This window comes from Nicotiana tabacum, chromosome 13 (assembly GCF_000715075.1).
Source record: "Nicotiana tabacum cultivar K326 chromosome 13, ASM71507v2, whole genome shotgun sequence".
Classification (NCBI taxonomy): domain Eukaryota; kingdom Viridiplantae; phylum Streptophyta; class Magnoliopsida; order Solanales; family Solanaceae; genus Nicotiana; species Nicotiana tabacum.
This window is the reverse complement of record NC_134092.1, coordinates 109,790,446-109,809,408: the sequence shown is the minus strand read 5'-3', so window position 1 is coordinate 109,809,408 and position 18,963 is coordinate 109,790,446. Positions and strand designations below refer to the sequence as shown.

Genomic DNA, 18,963 nt, shown 5'->3' with positions numbered 1-18,963 from the left:
CACTGAGGACATGGCCCTTGATAGGAAGGTGTGGAGCTCGAGCATTAGGGTTATAGGTTAGGAGGTAGTTGAGTATTTTTCTACTCCGTACGGGGTGTAGGCTAATCTGTTAGTGTCTTGTTATCGTATGCTAGTGATACGTGTTGTGTTCTTACTATTTTTTCGCTCCGTTTCCTAGTACCTTGCCATTGTTACTGATTACTGATATTGCTTTTTTCATTTATTTTTCTGATTCTATCTTTATGGCCGCTGTTGCTGTTACTGTTCTATTGTCTCTTTTCATCTTCTTGTGCCGAGGATCTATTGAAAACAATCTTGATTTCTTTATTAGTTTAGAATAGGTGTATGTACTATTTAAACAACCCATATATAGCTTAGGGAGATTCATTATGAAATTTCTCATTTCTTTCTCTTGTGTATTTATTTCTCTCGATACGAGAAAATAGTCATTGTGTTACCAGTGACATAACAGGAGAGAACTCCCGTTACCGAGCACTTTCCAGCAATTACATACACTGCTCCGAGGTGTTGTTGCTTTCCGGAGGCACTGCACTTATAACAGTGCCACCAGTAAGGTCGAAACTCTCGTGCGATCCTAGCCTAGAAATTTCTGCTGCCGTAGGGTCATCCACGCACCGCCACTCGCTACCAGCAGTTCTATTTTTCCAGCGTCACCCACTGATGCGTGCGGCATTTCTAGCCCTTTTTCGGCCACTGTTTTAGTTGCTTGCCTCTTGATTCCGATTTTACCCATCTAGGTTGCATCAAGTTTTGCTAACTATACCCTTTTCTGACAAAGATTTGATAAGACTCCAGGAAAGGTGTCGCTGGCCAGGCCATTTTCCATCTCTGAAGGTCGACCAGCTTTCTGGTGAATTGACTATTCCAACATATCAAAGGACAACTTTATTCCTAGTTTAGTCTAGTGACTATCTTATTGTTTTCGCTATAAGATATTCTGGACACCTTCTGAAATTATTATTTTTGAGAACATTCGTTCATTTATGTCGATAAGAATTGAAATTTGTGGCCGCATAAGTATATAGTCTCGTGATTTGATCTGTTAGAAGGTTCCTTCATCTTAATCAGGTAATATAGTGAGTTTTTTAAGTACAAGGAGGTATGTAAGTAGGCACTTTTACAAAGCGCATCTGTTTTCCAAGTTGGTAATCCTGTATCTTAACTTTCCTTTCTAGTCTTCCATTATTGGACCTTGGATCATTGACTCAGAAGCCTTAGATCATATTTCTGGTAACTAGTATTTTTTCTTTTTTAGTTCTTATTCTTAGTCTACTGTTTCATTAGCCATTAATCAATCCCAAACCATGGCAACCGATGTAGGTCAAGCTATCTTTATGCCTTCTTTAACTTTAAACTCATGTCTTTATGTTCTTGGTTTTACCTTTTATTGTAACATCCATTAATCGTTTGTCTCAGTCTCTTAATTTTCAGTTATCTTTCTCAATAACTTTGTTGGTATACAATATCACACTACGAGACGGATCATTGCTACTAAACTTGAGTCATAAGGTCTTTACTAGTACTACCTTAAGCTTCCAAGTTCACTTACAATTTGTCCAGTTACAGACTCTCCTGAGTTACTTCATAGAAAATTCAGACGTTCCAGTTTGTCTAGACTTAAAAAATGGTTCCTATTTGTCTCACGTATCTACCTTAGAATGTGAATTATGTTGGGATGAAAGACAAAGCACGAATGGGATTGGTGGTGGCTGGGGCTTATGGACTTACACAATTTTGTATGCGTGTCTGTCTTCATTTAGGGTGCTCTTCCTTCAGAGAAATTGTCACAATATCCATTGCCCACACAATTTTCTCGTGAGGGGTGGTATTCCTACAAAATTTGAGTTAAATGCAGTAGCATATGAGAGGGCGTGAAAGTCAAGCTAAAGAGAAATTTTTCTTAAGGATGCATTTTCAAATCTTTCTCCTGAGGAAAATGATGAGCCAAGGGATGAAATGCTTTATACCGATGAGCGCAAATCTACTTTCCAATGCTTCATAAGATTAAGGAGGGATGGGACATTGGGTACTGTTCTGTATGATCATTAGCCCCTTTAGTTAGATGAAGATGACTATCAACTTGTATATCAAATTCCCAAACGAAAGGGTGCGAACTTCAGGAACTTGCTTGGCGTTCGTGCTCGTGCTGACAATACTGTTGAATAGTATCCAAATGCTAAAAACAATCTCAAATGTTATTAGTTTCGGTATGTAGATCAAATAATATAATACACGCAAAATTTATGCTTTTGAAAAGCCTTTGGTCCATCATCCATGAAAATGTGATGAGTTTTATTCGTGGTACTTCCCCAAATCCATTTGATCGTGTATGGTAGGATGTAATTGTTGCAATAGTTGTTACAAGAGCAGAGACCCACAATCAGGTCATATTATATCCAGAGCAGGACATAATGCTTGCTATCCGTGACAATGCACAACTGTAAGGTTTCTCTATTTACTACAAATTGACAAGACCAATAAAAGAAAGGTACATATAAGTAGGAAATGCAGTTGCAGTACTAGTGGCTCGGGCTTTAGGGTATTCTTTGGCAGTGGCATTGAAAAGATTGTCGAGAGAAAAATTCTTTACTGTCATTGCCACCTAATTTTTTATGTCTAGAGGAACTGGGCTCTGATGAGAATCTCTAAGTTAAATGTAATCATCTGACCATTGCACAAGCTATTCACCTCTTGGAGGAGTTTGGGATTGATCATTTCAATTGCAATCATTCATTAATTTACTCAAGCAGTATTTGCAAATTATGTTTTTGTTACTTGTAAAATTAGGCCAATGGAGACGGTGGAAAAGGCATCGAGTTTTTGTTCATCTAGTGTCATATTAAGATTGACAGCTTAGCTGCTTTGGCATGAATGAATGTAAACTGTAGTAGTGGTTAATCATTTTGATTAATTTCTTATTAAAAGAAAAGGTCTCCTCGAGCATGGTTTGGTAAGTTCAACACGATTTTTAGGAGTTTGATATGACTTGTAGTAATGCTAATCATTCAATATTCAATCTTCATGCTGCTCCAAATCTGTTTATTTATTAGTAGTTTATACCAATGGTATATTCAACACTTCTTGACTAAGGGTCTAGGCCTAAGTTGCTCGGACTCGGGTGCGGGTATCCGATATGGGTATGGATCCGAGTGTCGGATTCGGCAAAATCTAAATTTTAAGATTCGGGGATACGGATCCAGATATGGATACGGGCGCGGGGATTCGGCTAAGATATTATAAATTTTGAGAGATATTATGTGAAAAACCCTCCATCTATATCGCTGCTATCTACCAGAAGTCTGAACTCAGAACACGACCCTTGAATTCTTGGTTTTTTTGAAACACAAAGCAGCAAATATGAGACAAAAGTACTACAATATTGAAGGTATGCCATTTCCTATTTTTAATTTTGAAAAATCAAAATCTCAATTTCCTTCCCCAAATGGACTCGGGTCAAAGTAACCGAAGTTAGTTGGCCGAATCCGCACCCGCACCCACACCCGTCTCGTGTCGAGACGGGTGCGACACCAAAAACGAAGAGTCCACGCAACTTAGGTCTGGGCAGATTGTAGTATCTCCTAAGCATTGCAGTTGCTCAACCCCAATTAGGAATTGTCGCCTCATAACATAAACACACTTTAGACATTCTTAAAGAGACAAAATAATAGATTGTAGACCCATTAATACTCTCATGGATTCGAATGTAAAGCTTTTGTAAGGACATAGGAGCCTCTTAATAATCTTGGAAGGTATAAGTGGTCAATTGGTATGTTATCACTTTGACTTGACTGGACATTGCCTTTTGGGTATGTGTCGTGAGTAGACTCTCTATGTGATAGTCATCGGGATGCAGTTGTTCGTTTCCTTAGATATATATAAATCAGCCCCAGGAGGAAGATTACTCTTCGAGTATCGAAGCCATGAGCAAATTTTTTGATACACTGATGCAGATTGGGCAAGAGCAACTTCTGATCGATTACTTCTGAATATTTTATTCTCGTTGCAGGTAATTTAGAATCTTGGAAAAGTAAGAAACAAAGTGTGATTGTTCGATCTAGTGTAGAAGTAGAAGATCGAGCAATGGTTGTGGCAACTTGCAAACTAGTTTGGATCAAAAAGGTGCTCAAAGAGATGAAGTTTGGACAAATCTGTCGGATAGAACTTGTATGTGATAATCAAGCCGCTCTTAGTGTTTCATGTGAGAACTAAACACTTAGAGATCAACGATTACTTTGTCAGAGAGAAGATGCCCTTGGGTGATATTGTCACAAATTTCGTGAAGTCAAATGATCAACTTACTTTTACCAAGTCCCTTATTGACCCTTGAACTTGTTATATTTTTAACAAGTTTGGTACATGCGACTTGTATGCACCAGCTTGGGAGGGGGTTTTTGTGGGGGGGTGGGGGTAAGGGGAGTGTTGAGAATGGTGTATAATGTGTAGAATCAGTTAGGGAGATATTGTTTATATTACGTAATCTTGATTTTTTCCCTTGTTTATAATAGGTAGATTTACTATTTAAACACCTAATAGCTTAGGAGAATAATATGAGATACACTTCTCGTTCTTTCTCCCATGTAGTTTCATTTCTCACAGTTAGTAAACATAGTTATTTTTCTTAAATTACATGCATGTTATTATTTTTTTCCTCATCTGGGCCTTTCTTCACTGAAACCCCCACTTTAATTCAGATTTGTGCTTAAAGCCCAACAGACATTTGGCGTTTTTTGAAGTTTTTCACCTTTGGTGGCACTTTCTTAGTTCACTTTGGCAGTTTATTTATAGTGACGAGTTTTATGACATGTTGCATGCTGACCACCTTGCACTTTCATAGGACAAATGTCACGTGCAACACAAATAAAATAGTCATCATACTATTCCTGATAGACATGGCAATGATATCTATGACCCAAATACTTGCTAATGTATGTTTGGATAATATTAATTCACCAGAGACAACATAGGTTCACTTGCTTTTATGTACATGTTTATTAGGTATTATTGTTGATCATTAGTGGCATGCGAAAAGGGCCAGAACAAAAAGTTTAAACTTCTCCTCATCTGTAGTTTTTTCTATTCTTTAGAAATGTATATCAATATATTGTGTCATCTTCCAACATTTTTAGTCATCTAGGTGTCCAGTCTTTATAATTGCTTTTTCCGTAAAAGCAAAGTGAGATTTCCGAAGGAAAGACATGGATCCTCCATCTAATTAGTATATGTGGATGCTCTTTGTTAGAAGCAAAAGTAAACTATGTATAAGAAGATGAAGAAAAAAGATATATTCAGAGAAAAGTTCAATCTTTTATCTACTAAATGATACATAGTAATTCTCATTGCATAGAACATACTATATTCTGTGGTGAGGGCAAACTGAGAATACAGTTTTTCTATATCTTTTGTTTTCTCTTTTCCTGTGATGTCAAACTCAAAATAGGTTTATCATGCGATGTGTTTTTGATTCTTGATGACTCCGTATTTCATTCATTGTTGTTTCCTGAGTGGGGCAAGTGGACAAACACTTGAAGAATCTGCAAATAACTAGGTTTTATTGCTTTTGTATTTCAATGTCACCCAAATGGGTATATTCAGAATTCATTGATTGGGAATATCTGTGATGCAATTTGAAAGTTACTTAAGGTGCTCACAATTTGCCTTTCTTGTAGCCTGGTTCCTTTTTTAATTTTAACTGTTTTCATGTTTTTCGTCCCTAATCCATGTTACTTTCTGGCTCTAGGAATCTAGAGTTGGAATTGAGCACCATTTACATCGTGGACGTGCATTGGCAGCTTTTAATCAGCTGCTTTCAAATAGAGTTCAAAAGTTGAAGTCAGAAAGTTCACGTAGAGGGCAGCACGGGACTTCAGTGCAAGGACAAACAAACATCCAGTCAGACGTGCAGATGCTTCTTTCACCTATAACACAGAGCGAACAGTTGTTTCTTTCATCCGTAAGGATCACTATTACCAAACTGGCATTCATCTTTTTCTATTTGTATCAACCCTATATGTACTTCTTTTGTCCCTTTATAGTCATCTATTTGGAAATGTTATATCAGTTTTTAAAAAGGCGGGGCGTGAGACGGGGCGTTTCGCTTAATGCAGGGAAAGACGTAAGCCCAGAGACATGGGGCATAAGCCCATGGATCTTTAAATTTTTTAATTTATAAATTAAATAAAATAGCTTAATAACATTAAAAAATATGAAAAATAAATTAAAAGTTCAAGAAAAAATTAAAAGGATTAGAGAAGCCCATTGAAATTCTCTATAAGATAGGGGTAAGGTCTGCGTACACACTACCCTCCCCAGATCCCATTTATGGGATTAAACTGGGTTTGTTGTTACTGTTGTAGAGAAGCCCATTGAAAACAAAAATTCTAGTACACTTATATGAGTATAAACAATGCAGGGGTGTTAAAGTTATCATGAGACAAAAATAAACTACAATATCTTAACTTTCAAACAATTAAAAATCACAATTTCTTAAAAAATATTATAATACTACACATTTTACCTCCCTAAAGGTAAATAATCAGTACTATAACTTAAAAATAATACTCTTTCATGTATAAATACAAATTGATTTCAAATAGCATAGTAATACAAGTTTGATCATTTTGAGAGACAAAGAACTAAGACATGAATACAGATAGCGAAGTAATAAACTCGGGCTGTCTATTTATATAGGAAATGTTCAAATGATGTTCACCTTCACTATGTTCTCAATCATAGAATATTCAATACTATGGCTCATTATTTGAGTTACTCTAAATTAATCTTCATATATCTTTAGGTTCGTATATCAGTCATGTATGAAAGAATTTGATGGTCAACGGTGTAGGGATTTGACACATGATTTGTGTAGGGATTGCTGGGCGAACTCTAAGCCTTGAGCGTTAGGCGTGCTTAGGGCTACAGTCGGGCGCTTGGAGCGTAAGCCTTACAGAACTAAGTCCCACACGTGTGCCTTAGAGCGTTTTGCAAGTGCCTTGCCCAGGGGCGAGCCCCGGGCGAATGCCAAAAAGGCCTTTTAAAACACTGTTAGTATACAGGCAAAATCTCTCTTTTAACTACAACTCTTGAAGTGTCCTTTTGCTCTTTCAGCATCACAAATGATTGTAAAGTTTTAAGGAACCAATTGTCAAATGGAACGAATTTTGAGAAAAGCTCATGCGAATGACATCAAGATGCTTTACCTACTGCACCTCTGTCACATAGCATGTTAGTCAAACTACCTGATATTAACAGTTGGTGGTTTCATTTGAATTAAATCACCGAGTCAAATAGTTCCAGTTTGTGTATCTTCTGTTTTAGGTCTTAATTTTATTAGAGCTTCTTATAAAGTGTTCTATTTATGCTTGAAGTTTGTAAAACAGGAACAAGAATGTGGGGATTGGGGCCAGCAAAGTCTTATTTTAAGTTTGAAAATTGGTGGCTGCAAACAGAGGGTTTCAAAGAAAGGGTTAAAGATTGGTGGGGCTCTTTTTCTTGTGAAGGACGACCTGATTATATCCTTGCTTTTAAATTGAAAGCCCTGAAGGAGAAACTTAAAGAGTGGAGCCGATCTTTGGTGGGTAATTTGGAACTGCAGAGACAAAACATCCTTACACAACTAGCTGAATTGGAAGAGATACAAGAGCAAAGAATACTGAATGATGAAGAAGTACACCTAAGGGTTGTCCTATCTGTGGAGTTTGAGGAAAATGCTAAACATGAGGAGGTGGCTTGGAGGCAAAGATCCAGGGCACTATGGCTCAAGGAAGGAGATAGCAATACTAAGTTCTTCCATAGAACTGCAAATGCCCATAAAAGATACAACTATATTGATCAAATTGCAGCAGAAGGGGTTACTTTAAAAGATCCATCTGACATTAAAAGGGAGATAGTTTCCTCTTATCAAAAACTTTATGCAGAATCAGAGGAATGGAGACCACATGCTAGTTTCAGAGAATGTCCTATGATTAGTGCAGAGGAAAATCAGATGCTGCAAAATTCTTTTGAAGAACAGGAAATATGGGTAAGTGTGAAGGCTTGTGCAGGGGATAACGCCCCTGGTCCAGATGGATATTCTATGGCTTTCTTTATACATTGCTGGGAGGTGGTGAGGGTGGAAGTGGTTGCTACCATCCAGAATTTCCATGAACAAGTTTTCTTTGAAAAAAGTTTTAATGCTACTTTCATAGCATTAACTCCCAAGAAGATGGGTGCCAAGGAGTTAAGGATTTTAGACCTATTAGCCTGATAGGTAGTGTTTACAAAATCATTTCAAAACTTTTAACAGAGAGACTTAAAAAAGTGGTACATAAGGTGGTGGATGCCCAACAGATGGCCTTTATAAAAGGAAGACAGATAATGGATGCCATCCTTATAGCAAATGAATGTGTAGATGCAAGGATAAAGAGTAAGAAACCTGGTATATTATGCAAATTAGACATTGAAAAGGCTTATGACCATCTCAACTGGAAATTCCTTTGGGGGGTGCTTGAGAAACTAGGGTTTGGTGGCAGATGGATTAATTGGATCAGGTTTTGTACTAGCACAGTTAGATTTTCAATCTTGATAAATGGCTCACCGACTGGATTCTTTGCATCTGAGAGAGGTCTCAGACAGGGGGATCCCCTATCACCTTTCCTATTCATCCTAGCCATGGAGGGTTTAAATGATTTGATAAAAACAGCACAGACCAATCGTTGGATTAGGGGCTTTATTGTGAATCCCAGGGCTGCCTACAATCTGGAGATCTCTCATTTACAATATACTGATGATACTTTAGTTTTTTGTGATGCTGATAGAGATAACCTGAAAGTACTGAGAGTAATTTTCATTCTCTTTGAAGCCACTTCAGGATTACACATTAATTGGAGTAAAAGTTACATTTATCCGGTTAATGAAGTTAATGAGATCCACCATCTGGCTGCAATTTTAGGGGGTAAAGTAGGAGTATTGCCAACAATCTACTTAGGTATGCCACTGGGGGCGAGGAGTAAATCAAAAGGGATTTGGAATGGAGTGATTGAGAAGTGTGAAAAAAAGCTAGTAAATTGGAAGAACCAATATCTCTCTCTAGGTGGAAGATTGATTTTGATAAATAGTGTTCTTGATGCTTTACCTACCTATATGATGTCTCTGTTTCCGATTCCTGTCAGTGTTGTGAAGAAGCTGGATGCTATCAGAAGAAATTTCCTTTGGCAAGGGAATAGTGACACAAAAGAAAATGCACTTGGCAAAATGGAGTACTCTTACAACCAGTAAGAAGGAAGGTGGTCTGAAAATCAAGAATTTGAGAATCCAAAACCATAGCCTGATGATGAAATGACTATGGAGATTTGCTGCTGAAGAACAGTCCTTATGAAGGGATATTATCAAGATAAAATATGGGATGGATGGTAAATGGACTACTAAAGCTGTGAATAGCACCTATGGAGTCGGTTTGTGGAAATTCATAAGAAACTTATGGCCATGCTCATCAACAAGTCAAGTTTCAAAGTAGGAGGTGGTATGAAAACATCCTGTTGGGATGACAAATGGCTAGGGCAAAGGCCATTGAAGCAACTCTTTCCAGATATTTACAATCTGAATCAGCAACAGAGAGCATGCGTGAGAGAAGTATGGGGCGATCCAGGATGGAATCTTAGCTTCCGAAGACTATTGAATGACTGGGAGGTGGACAGGCTAACAGAGTTCTATAACACCCTAGAACAATTCAGGGGCTTTCAACCAGAGTGGATAGTATGTCTTGGAATAGGAACGCACAAGGAAATTTTTTTGTGAACTTAGCATATAAGGAGTTTAACCTTTCAAACAATCAGATTGATTGCTGGCCTTGGAAGATAATATGGAAAGTTAAAATCCCATTCAAAGGTAGCATGCTTCACATGGTTATTGGCAAAAGAGGCAGTTTTGACTCAAGACAATCTCATTAAGAGGGGTTTTCAGTTATGTTCCAGATATTATTTATGTGATGAAGAGGCCGAGACAATCAATCATCTTTTTTTACACTGTAGAATGACGGATCAATTATGGAAGATATTCATTAATTTGAGGGGAATCAGGTGGACCATGCCAAGGAGAATCCAGGAAGTCCTAGCTTGTTGGAACAGAGATGGTAACCTTTCAGGACACAAAGAGAGATGGAAGATTGTCCCAGCTTGCATTTGGTGGACAATCTGGAAAGAGAGAAACCAGAGATATTTTGAAGATAACAGAAGTTCCATTGAGAAGCTGAAGATGAATTGTTTAGTCCTATTTTATTTTTGGTGTAAACAGGAGTACTTACAAGAAGCTGAATTTATTTATGAGATTTTAGATTACTTATGATAGGTTAAGACTTAGGAACTCAGGCTTCAACTCTCCTTGTAACTATATAGGACTACACTGCTTTGTAATCTAAATTTATTATATATACTAATATGTTACCATCTCAAAAAAAAAAAAGAACAAGAATTTACTTTATGAGAGCCATCCTAAATATATCATCTGCGAGATGAATGTACGTTGAAAGAATATAAACATTTAGAAGATGCACCTTCTCTATATCATGCTCTTTGGTTGGAGTGCAGTTGAAGACCACTCTCTCTTGTGATGGAGTATGACTCACTGAAAGAAAGAGTGCTGTGATGAAATAGTCCATTTATGTGTCAGATACTTCTATAAAACAAGCTGAAGTGTACATGCACGAAATCTCAGAGCTTCGCATTCTGATGATAGCATATTGATATATTTTCCTCTGTTAAGTAGTTAGTCATGTGTAGTGTTCCATATCGGGAAGTAGTTACCTATTATTATGTAATCGCTGTATATAAATAGGGCATTGTACAACACTTTAGAAAAATAATAATATTTTCTCCCGTGCTTTCTCCCTTGCACGAAATCTCAGAGCTTCGCATTCTGATGATAGCATATTGATATATTTTCCTCCGTTAAGTAGTTAGTCATGTGTAGTGTCCCACATCGGGAAGTAGTTACCTATTATTATGTAATCACTGTATATAAATAAGGCGTTGTACAACACTTTAGAAAAATAACAATATTTTCTCCCGTGCTTTCTCACATCCTCTAAGCATTTGTTGTTTTTATATTTAGGTCGTGCCCCTTGCTATTGTGCATTTTGCCGATTCAGTGTTGGTGGCATCTTGTGCATTTCTGTTGGAGTTGTGCGGTCTATCTCCTGGAACCCTCCAAATTGATGTTGCGGCTTTGAGAAGAATAGCATCCTTTAATAAATCCGGCCCTTGTTCCAATCACTTTAAGCAACCTTCCCCCAGGAGTTCTTCATTTCATTCAAATACTTATGACAATAATATTACTGAATCTTTAGCACGAGGATTGGCAGATGATTATTGCCAGAATGATTGGTTCAATCAAGCTAATCAAAAAAGTGATCAGTTCACAACCTGTGGTAGACAGCCATCTCGAGCTCTCATGCTTGTCCTGCAACACTTGGAAACAGCAAGTCTTCCGTCATCAGCTGATGGAGTTACGTGTGGCTCTTGGTTGTTAACTGGTAATGGTGATGGAGTTGAATTGAGGTCTCAGCAAAAATCTGCAAGCGAGCACTGGAATTTGGTGACAACATTTTGTCAGGCGCATCAAATTCCTGTGAGCACGAGATATCTTGCTATATTAGCAAGAGACAATGACTGGGTATGAGCTTGTTAAACATCATTGTTGAACTTATTAGTTTTCTTGGTATGAAAATTGTGTTCTTTTGTTTGCCAGGTTGGCTTTCTCTCAGAAGCCCAAATTGGAGGCTACCCCTTGGAGACAGTGATGCAAGTTGTAAGCTATCTATTCTCATCACATCTTCCCTTGATGAATCTTTGCTGCTACATATATCTCCTTTTAGTTTTATGATAGAAAAAGGAGAAGACTTGCTAACTCATGATTTTGTCTCACTTGCTTTATCTGATATGTGTCAGGCATCAAAGGAGTTTGGTGATGCACGTCTGAAAACCCACATACTAACACTTCTGAAGAGTATGCAATCAAGGAAGAAATTTAGCTCTTCTTCAAGTTCAGATACAGGAGAAAAGAAGAATGGGACATCATTTCCAGATGTAAATATGTATACACCGGCCGAACTATTTGGAATTATCGCCGAGTGCGAGAAGCAAGCAAGGCCTGGACAAGCTCTTCTCCTGCAAGCAAAGAATTTATGCTGGTCACTTTTGGCTGCAATTGCGTCCTGTTTTCCAGATGTCTCTCCGTTATCTTGCCTGACAGTTTGGCTAGAAATAACTGCAGCAAGGTTTCCATCATAATCCCTGTTTTTTTCCATTAATTAATAAAATTCTACCTTCTTCCATATACATGGACTGTTTTTCAAAGTAATTTCCTATTATATCCTTTACAGGGAAACATCAGCCATCAAAGTTAATAATGCTGCTTCCCAGATTGCAAACAATGTCGCGGCAGCTGTGGAAGCAACTAATTCCCTACCTGCATCTGCCAAAGCACATACAGTGCATTATAATCGCAAAATCCCAAAGCGTAGACGGCTCATCGAGCCTGTGTCAGTGCATTCCTTAGCTTTCACAATGCCTGATGCACACAATGCAGATGGAAATGTGAGAATTCAAGACATGACTGCTGAAGAGGAATGTGAAAAGCAAGTTGATCAGGACGAGAAAGTTTCAAATGACTCCGATGAAGTGGCTGGTTCTTTGTCTAGAATGGTTGCTGTGCTTTGTGAACAACATTTATTCCTTCCTTTGCTCAGGGCTTTTGAAATGTTTCTTCCTTCTTGTTCCCTCTTACCTTTTATCCGAGCTCTTCAGGTATGTTAAATCGTTGCTATCAATTATAGGTTACCTTTTTGAAATGAAGAGGCATTACTCAGAAACTTCTCAGTGCTGAAAATTCTCTTAGCTTCAGACTGACTGGCTGTTAAACATTTCATCGCTGTTCTTGCTGTCTTTCATTGTTTATTCACAGCTTTTCAAACTGCTATCCAGCTGATTGGTCACATGACATAATCGACTCTCTATGTTAATGTTATGTCTTTAGTAGTCTACTCTTGTCCCCTCATGGTCTTTCATTTTACATGGTGCAACATTCACTTGCCTCATTATGACAAAGTTCTGGCCTCTGGGGAAGAGGCTCAAGTTAGTTCTTTGAATTGCAACTCTTCAGCTAATACTCATCAATAATAGTGTTGCTAGATGTATATGCAGGATCGTTTTCACTGTTTGAACAAAAACATTATGTAACCAATACTTATAAGCTAATGACCTATATATTCAGTAGCATATTTTCTTTGGGTTTTGGGGTTGACTTGTTATGTATTAATTGTCAATTCATGTTGTACTCATTGCTTGCTTGTGCCTGCAACAAAGTTTGCCATATTGGTCAAGTTATCCCTGATTGTTGTAGATATGGTTACTCAACGGGCCTTCTCTTAGTTCCCCTTAGTTTGTGCAATTTTGGTGCTATAACACTGTGTAGTGAGAATCTCTCGTAGTCTACCATCTCCTTTTTCTTTAAGGCTTATAATGCTTCTTTGAAAGTTGACACTGTATCCTTATTATTTCTCCATGCTGATCTGCTAACTGGCATGGGCTTGGAGGGGGAGAGATTTTAGGACTACATGGCATGAATAGTTCATTGGGTAGTTTCTCATGTATTGTATATGTAGTCTTAACTGACAAAAAATTACTAATACTGCAAGATATAGGACATACTAAACCCAAAGAACCTCTTCTTCTCCTTGACCAGTAACTAGCAACGAGGAACACTCTTTTGTTTCTTTGAAGTTGCGAAACAAGCGAAACCTTCTCTGACTGACCTGAAAGCTGTTAAGTCCTCATCTTCTTTTTTCAATTTCTACCTTTTTATGCTGAGAGAAATCTGTATGCCATATTTGTCAAGCAGAGATCAAGGGTTTTGTTTTTTAGTATTATATAAAGGATTCCCTTTATTCTTTAAAGTTATTATCTATTGTAACTCCAGATAATCCCTTTAGGAAAAAGACGAAAACTAAATATTGGGACACAATCTCATTGGTGTCTGGCAGGCATCTAAATAATTAACAGTACTAAATCAGAATAAAAGTGATGCTGTTTCCTTGAGTGTATAACATTCTGATTGGTTTCTAGCAGACATCTAAATAAACAATAATACTAAATCAGAATGAAATGAAGTTGTTCCTAGCTTGTGTAACATTTCGTGTGACTGAGTGTTCTCGTTTTATAGGACACATGTCGTGAATATAACAACAGTTGTCTAATTCCATATATCACAAATTTTGCTGTTTCGTTTCCAGGCATTTTCTCAAATGCGCCTTTCTGAAGCTTCAGCTCATCTCGGATCCTTTTCTGCTAGAATTAAGGAAGAACCTCACGTACCCACACAAGTTGGAAAAGAAGGGAAAATTGGTAGTTTATGGATAAGTTCTACTGCTGTGAAAGCTGCTGATGCTATGCTCTCAAGATGTGCTTCACCTTATGAAAAAAGATGCTTATTACACCTCCTTGCTGCCACTGATTTTGGTGATGGAGGTTCTGCTGCAACATATTATCAACGGCTCTACTGGAAAGTAAATTTAGCGGAACCTTCTCTTCGCAAAAATGATGGCCTACATCTTGGGAACGAGCCACTAGATGATGCTTCACTTTTGACAGCATTAGAGGAACATGGACATTGGGAACAGGCACGCAATTGGGCTAAGCATTTAGAGGCCAGTGGTGGATCTTGGAAATCTGCAACGCACCATGTTACTGAAACACAGGTATTCCTTTTACTATTTAGGACTCTTCTTCCTCATGTCAGTTTTTATCATTCAGACATCGTTTTTTTAGAGCTGTTGCTTTTATATGAAGTGTGAATTAGGAATTTCTTTATGGTTGAGCTTTCTTTTTTAAGAGTCATTCTTTACTTTCGCAATACAAAATTAGCTAGGCATCTTGCTGGAAATCTTTTTTCTGTTTCTTTCTAGATCAGGATCTCAGCTGATAGCAGCTTTGGGTGTCATTTTGTCTAATTTTCTCTTCTGAGTTACGTCGGTGAACTATATAGGCTTTCAATTCATAGATTGTACCAATAAAAAAAGTTCATATTTGAGTTATCACTTACCTTTCAGGATTAGTAACTCAACGTGTCAATTTATTTTCATATTTCTTGCCAAATAGCGTTCTACAGAAGATCAAATCTTAGCGCTTTGCTATTTCAAGTAACAAAGAACAGTTACGTGAATCAAATGTACATTGGTCATACTTCTCGCATTCTTCCCTCTAGAATCAACCGATTGCTGAACTTTTTATGAAACGGGTGTTGTAACTTGTAGCATTGCTTTCTTAATGTGGTTTGACCAGTCATTTTGTCCCTGAGTTATCCATCTGAAAACATCCAGGGTTTATGGAAGCATTGGTCCCACTGTTAAAGCGAGGACTGTAAAGCTGGACTGTACCATCTAACTTAAAGATCCTCGATAACATAACTCCTCTAGCTTGTTATAACAATAGAAGAGATCAAGATTGCTTGTATTTGCCAACATAGTTAGTAAATTGCATTGCGCCTTCTCTTAAATGTTATGCCATTTTATCTACAAATCACTTGAAGAGTGGACAGGGAGTTAATTCACTAAGAACAATGAGAGAAGGGAAATGAAAGCCTGATATGCTGGTATAGATTTAAGAAGTTGACACTTGCTGAAAAGATTAATTTTATGTAGTACTTGATTATTTCTTTTACTGGCTGGAGTTCATTCAGGGGTTGTTTGGTTTTCTGTATTAGGATAAAATAATCTCAGCATAAAATTCTGCAAAACTAATATGATGTTCAGTTTTTAGCATTATTTCTACATTACTAATGCAAACTGTGCATACGTAAAATGACTTTGGGTTTCAGGTATAAACTCTACATATATGCCCAACCCTCCTTTCAATTTTGTGGTATTCAATTTCTATACAACTTTCACTTCTTTCAAGAATTAACATATATTAGCTATTCAGCTTTTAAACTTTGTGTTGTCTTTGTCAACTCACTTTTCAACCATTATTTTAGCATTATTCTTTCACCATCACTGATATAATATATAAGTCAAACTCATATCTTAAAATTCTGACCTAATCAAATACCGAAATATAAATGAAATTGAGGGAGTGAAAATTTATTTTCTGATATAAAACTCTGTATTACTAATATCAGCATAACATATGCAACAATCTATGTATTATTTTATGCAGGACATAATGTGGATTAAGAATGTGTGTACTAATAATACCTGGATAAGCTCTACCATATGATTGTGGACTGTGGAGTATTATGAATGAGAAGACTTTAGCCGTTGTAATATAGGGTGGAAGGCATGGGATGTTGCCCCGTTAGCTTACGTGGGTTTATGGAAGGAGGGTAATAGGAGAGCGTTTGAAGAGATAGAAAATGATTTTGTAAATTTAAGGAATGTCCTTCTATGTTTAGTCACTTTTTGGTATATACCCATGAGGTCCTCGCTTGTATAGATGGTTGGGTGTCTTTTGCAGAGAATCATATTTTTGTGTAGATTATCTTACTTTTGTAAATACGACTTGTATAGATTTCCATTAATTAATAAATTATTTATCTTACCCAAAAATAAAAATACCTGGATAGAGCATGTGAAGACAAAAATACCTCAAAGGCAGGCCATCCTCGCAACAATCCTTGTAGTATTGTTTACCATCCTTGTATTATTATTCACCTAATAACAATCTCTCTATTGTAATCCCTGCATAATTAGTCCATGATCCTAACTACCCCTTGATGTCCTATTGCATAGGAACTGATTCTTCCCTTCTCTAATACGGTGTGGGGGGCAGGTGTTGGTTTGGCTGCAACATAAGGGATAAGTCACCTCACACTTTGTGCAATCCATGAATGGATATAGGAATTCAATTTTTAAGTGTTTTTGCTATTGAGTCAGAGATAGTTTACAAGTACTGATACTCAATAGTCTTAAATAGTGTCATTTATCAAATAAAATGTGTCACATAGTAGCAGAAGCAGATTTTTCTGTCGTACTAGATTGATTCAAGATGAAAGGAGCGATTTCCAGCTAAGAAGGATATTGCCAATCCTATGCTTGCTTCTCTTGACTGGGCAGGAATATAGTAAAGCCTACTGATTTGATTTCTCAATTAACTGATAAAGAAGAGATGTATGCATTCAGATGTGTGGAATTTTTGAAAAATTTAACCTAGTGAAATGTGTTATAATAAGTTTTTGACGCTTTTAATTGTGGGGAAAATAAGTGGAAAAGGGACATGACTACTCACAGGAATCAATCCTAAAATGCCTTGGCATTTGCAGAGAAGGGTGCATCTCCCCATTAGCCATTTCCTTGTTAATTTAAGCATAACAAATTCTTGTTTCTAGACTTCAAAGGTCTCCTATACAAACTAGGAAGAAGCATCAAACTCTATTTTCCAAAGTCCTAGTTGACGTAGAAAGTCGAATGAGACTTTTGTTAAAGATATTCATAATGGCATTAACATATGGAAGAACTGCCAACAGAAAAATATGACTTTATGAAAACTTAAAACACTTGTATCAAATGCTTCTAAAAAAAACACTTTTATCAAATATTTGTTTGATCATTGTTCAGTATGCTTCTCAAAGCCAGGCTAAGTCAACATCTTTGGGGTGGAGGGCAATTAGAAAAGCACTATCTCGACTGTGAAGATCACTTATTTGTTATAAGCTGAATTGTTTTTGTCTTATCAGTTCTGGTGTAAAGAGAACTACATAGATGACGCAGAATCACTTGTAGATTTTTTTGATTCCTTGTAAGATACAAGGTCCCTGTAATCTGTACATATTTTGATTGCCAGTACCAACTTGGTGGTGATGAATACAATGTTACCCGACCCAAAAAAAGATCACTTATTCCTTATTTTAACAAACTATGATTAAGCCCTAATGTTAAATGCAAATTTTCTTTATCACATGTGGAACTTGGAAGTTAAAATTGCTGCTGATACCACATAAATGCAATTGTAATACTAGAATGCTGGATCGAACCGCTTAAACAGGAAAGAAGACTCGTAAAGCACTAATCAGTCAAATTCTTAGAGAAATATATTGAACCTGTGTATGAGATCATATTGTTCCAGAATTTCTACTTTCCGAATATCTCTTTTGCCCAATGTTCTTAATTTCCATGGCCTTCAACGTTGATATTAAGATATTTGAACTATAATCTATTTGGAGATAGTGTTGATCTCCATCTAGACAGTTGTCATGTGATCTATGCTATCTTGGACGTAATTGTTTGTTCCTTTGGTGTGTCCTTTTTTTGTTTGTGATTTATGTTATGTTATGCATTTACCTATCTTGCAATCTGTTGTTCTCTGTTAGAATAGCTATGTGAATATATATGTAATTAGTTCTAGTCCCGTATGAAATAAAAGTAGGTTATATATTATGTGTACTTATAAATAGGGTTCATTGTATTACAATTAATATCAATAATATATTTTTCTCCGGTGCATTCTCACTTTCTCCTCATCTAAAGATTTAACCATCTTGCTATTCTCCTTTATTTTTTTGCATACTTCTTTTCATTGTAATCGACTCATGACTGCAAATTTTTGATCAATCTGATCCTCTTACTCTCTCCTCTCTGTGTTTTTCTTTCATGTATGAAGGCTGAGTCCATGGTTGCAGAGTGGAAGGAGTTCCTTTGGGATGTTCCAGAAGAAAGGGTTGCTTTATGGGGTCACTGCCAGACTCTCTTTCTTAGATATTCCTTCCCACCATTACAGGTACTTTAGTTACATTATGAAATAGATGTGACGTCAGCCTACTCTGCTGCTCATTTTACTTTCAAACATGGAAATTTTGTTCGTTATTTCTCTTGCTGTTAGTTGAGGATGGGTTGGGGAGGAGGGGAAGTTTAATGCAGAATTGGATTGTCTGGATGCCTTTTCATCTGATGATTGCTTTTATGACTTGTTTTATTTACTTATC

The 18,963-nt window shown here is 37.0% G+C and overlaps 1 protein-coding gene and 1 pseudogene across 1 annotated transcript in view; both read left to right on the top strand.

The window, feature by feature from the left end:
* The window catches only part of LOC107760795 (uncharacterized), a 45,488-nt gene that overhangs the window by 22,655 nt on the left and 3,870 nt on the right, over nucleotides 1-18,963 (top strand). Inside the window, exons 14-20 of the mRNA XM_075228314.1 lie at nucleotides 5,759-5,971; nucleotides 11,104-11,664; nucleotides 11,740-11,799; nucleotides 11,940-12,268; nucleotides 12,374-12,797; nucleotides 14,282-14,746; nucleotides 18,642-18,758. Coding sequence (XP_075084415.1) covers nucleotides 5,759-5,971; nucleotides 11,104-11,664; nucleotides 11,740-11,799; nucleotides 11,940-12,268; nucleotides 12,374-12,797; nucleotides 14,282-14,746; nucleotides 18,642-18,758 — 2,169 coding nt within the window. The remainder of the gene's footprint in view (nucleotides 1-5,758; nucleotides 5,972-11,103; nucleotides 11,665-11,739; nucleotides 11,800-11,939; nucleotides 12,269-12,373; nucleotides 12,798-14,281; nucleotides 14,747-18,641; nucleotides 18,759-18,963) is intronic.
* On the top strand, nucleotides 1,643-2,877 carry LOC107760797 (DNA (cytosine-5)-methyltransferase CMT3-like; annotated as a pseudogene).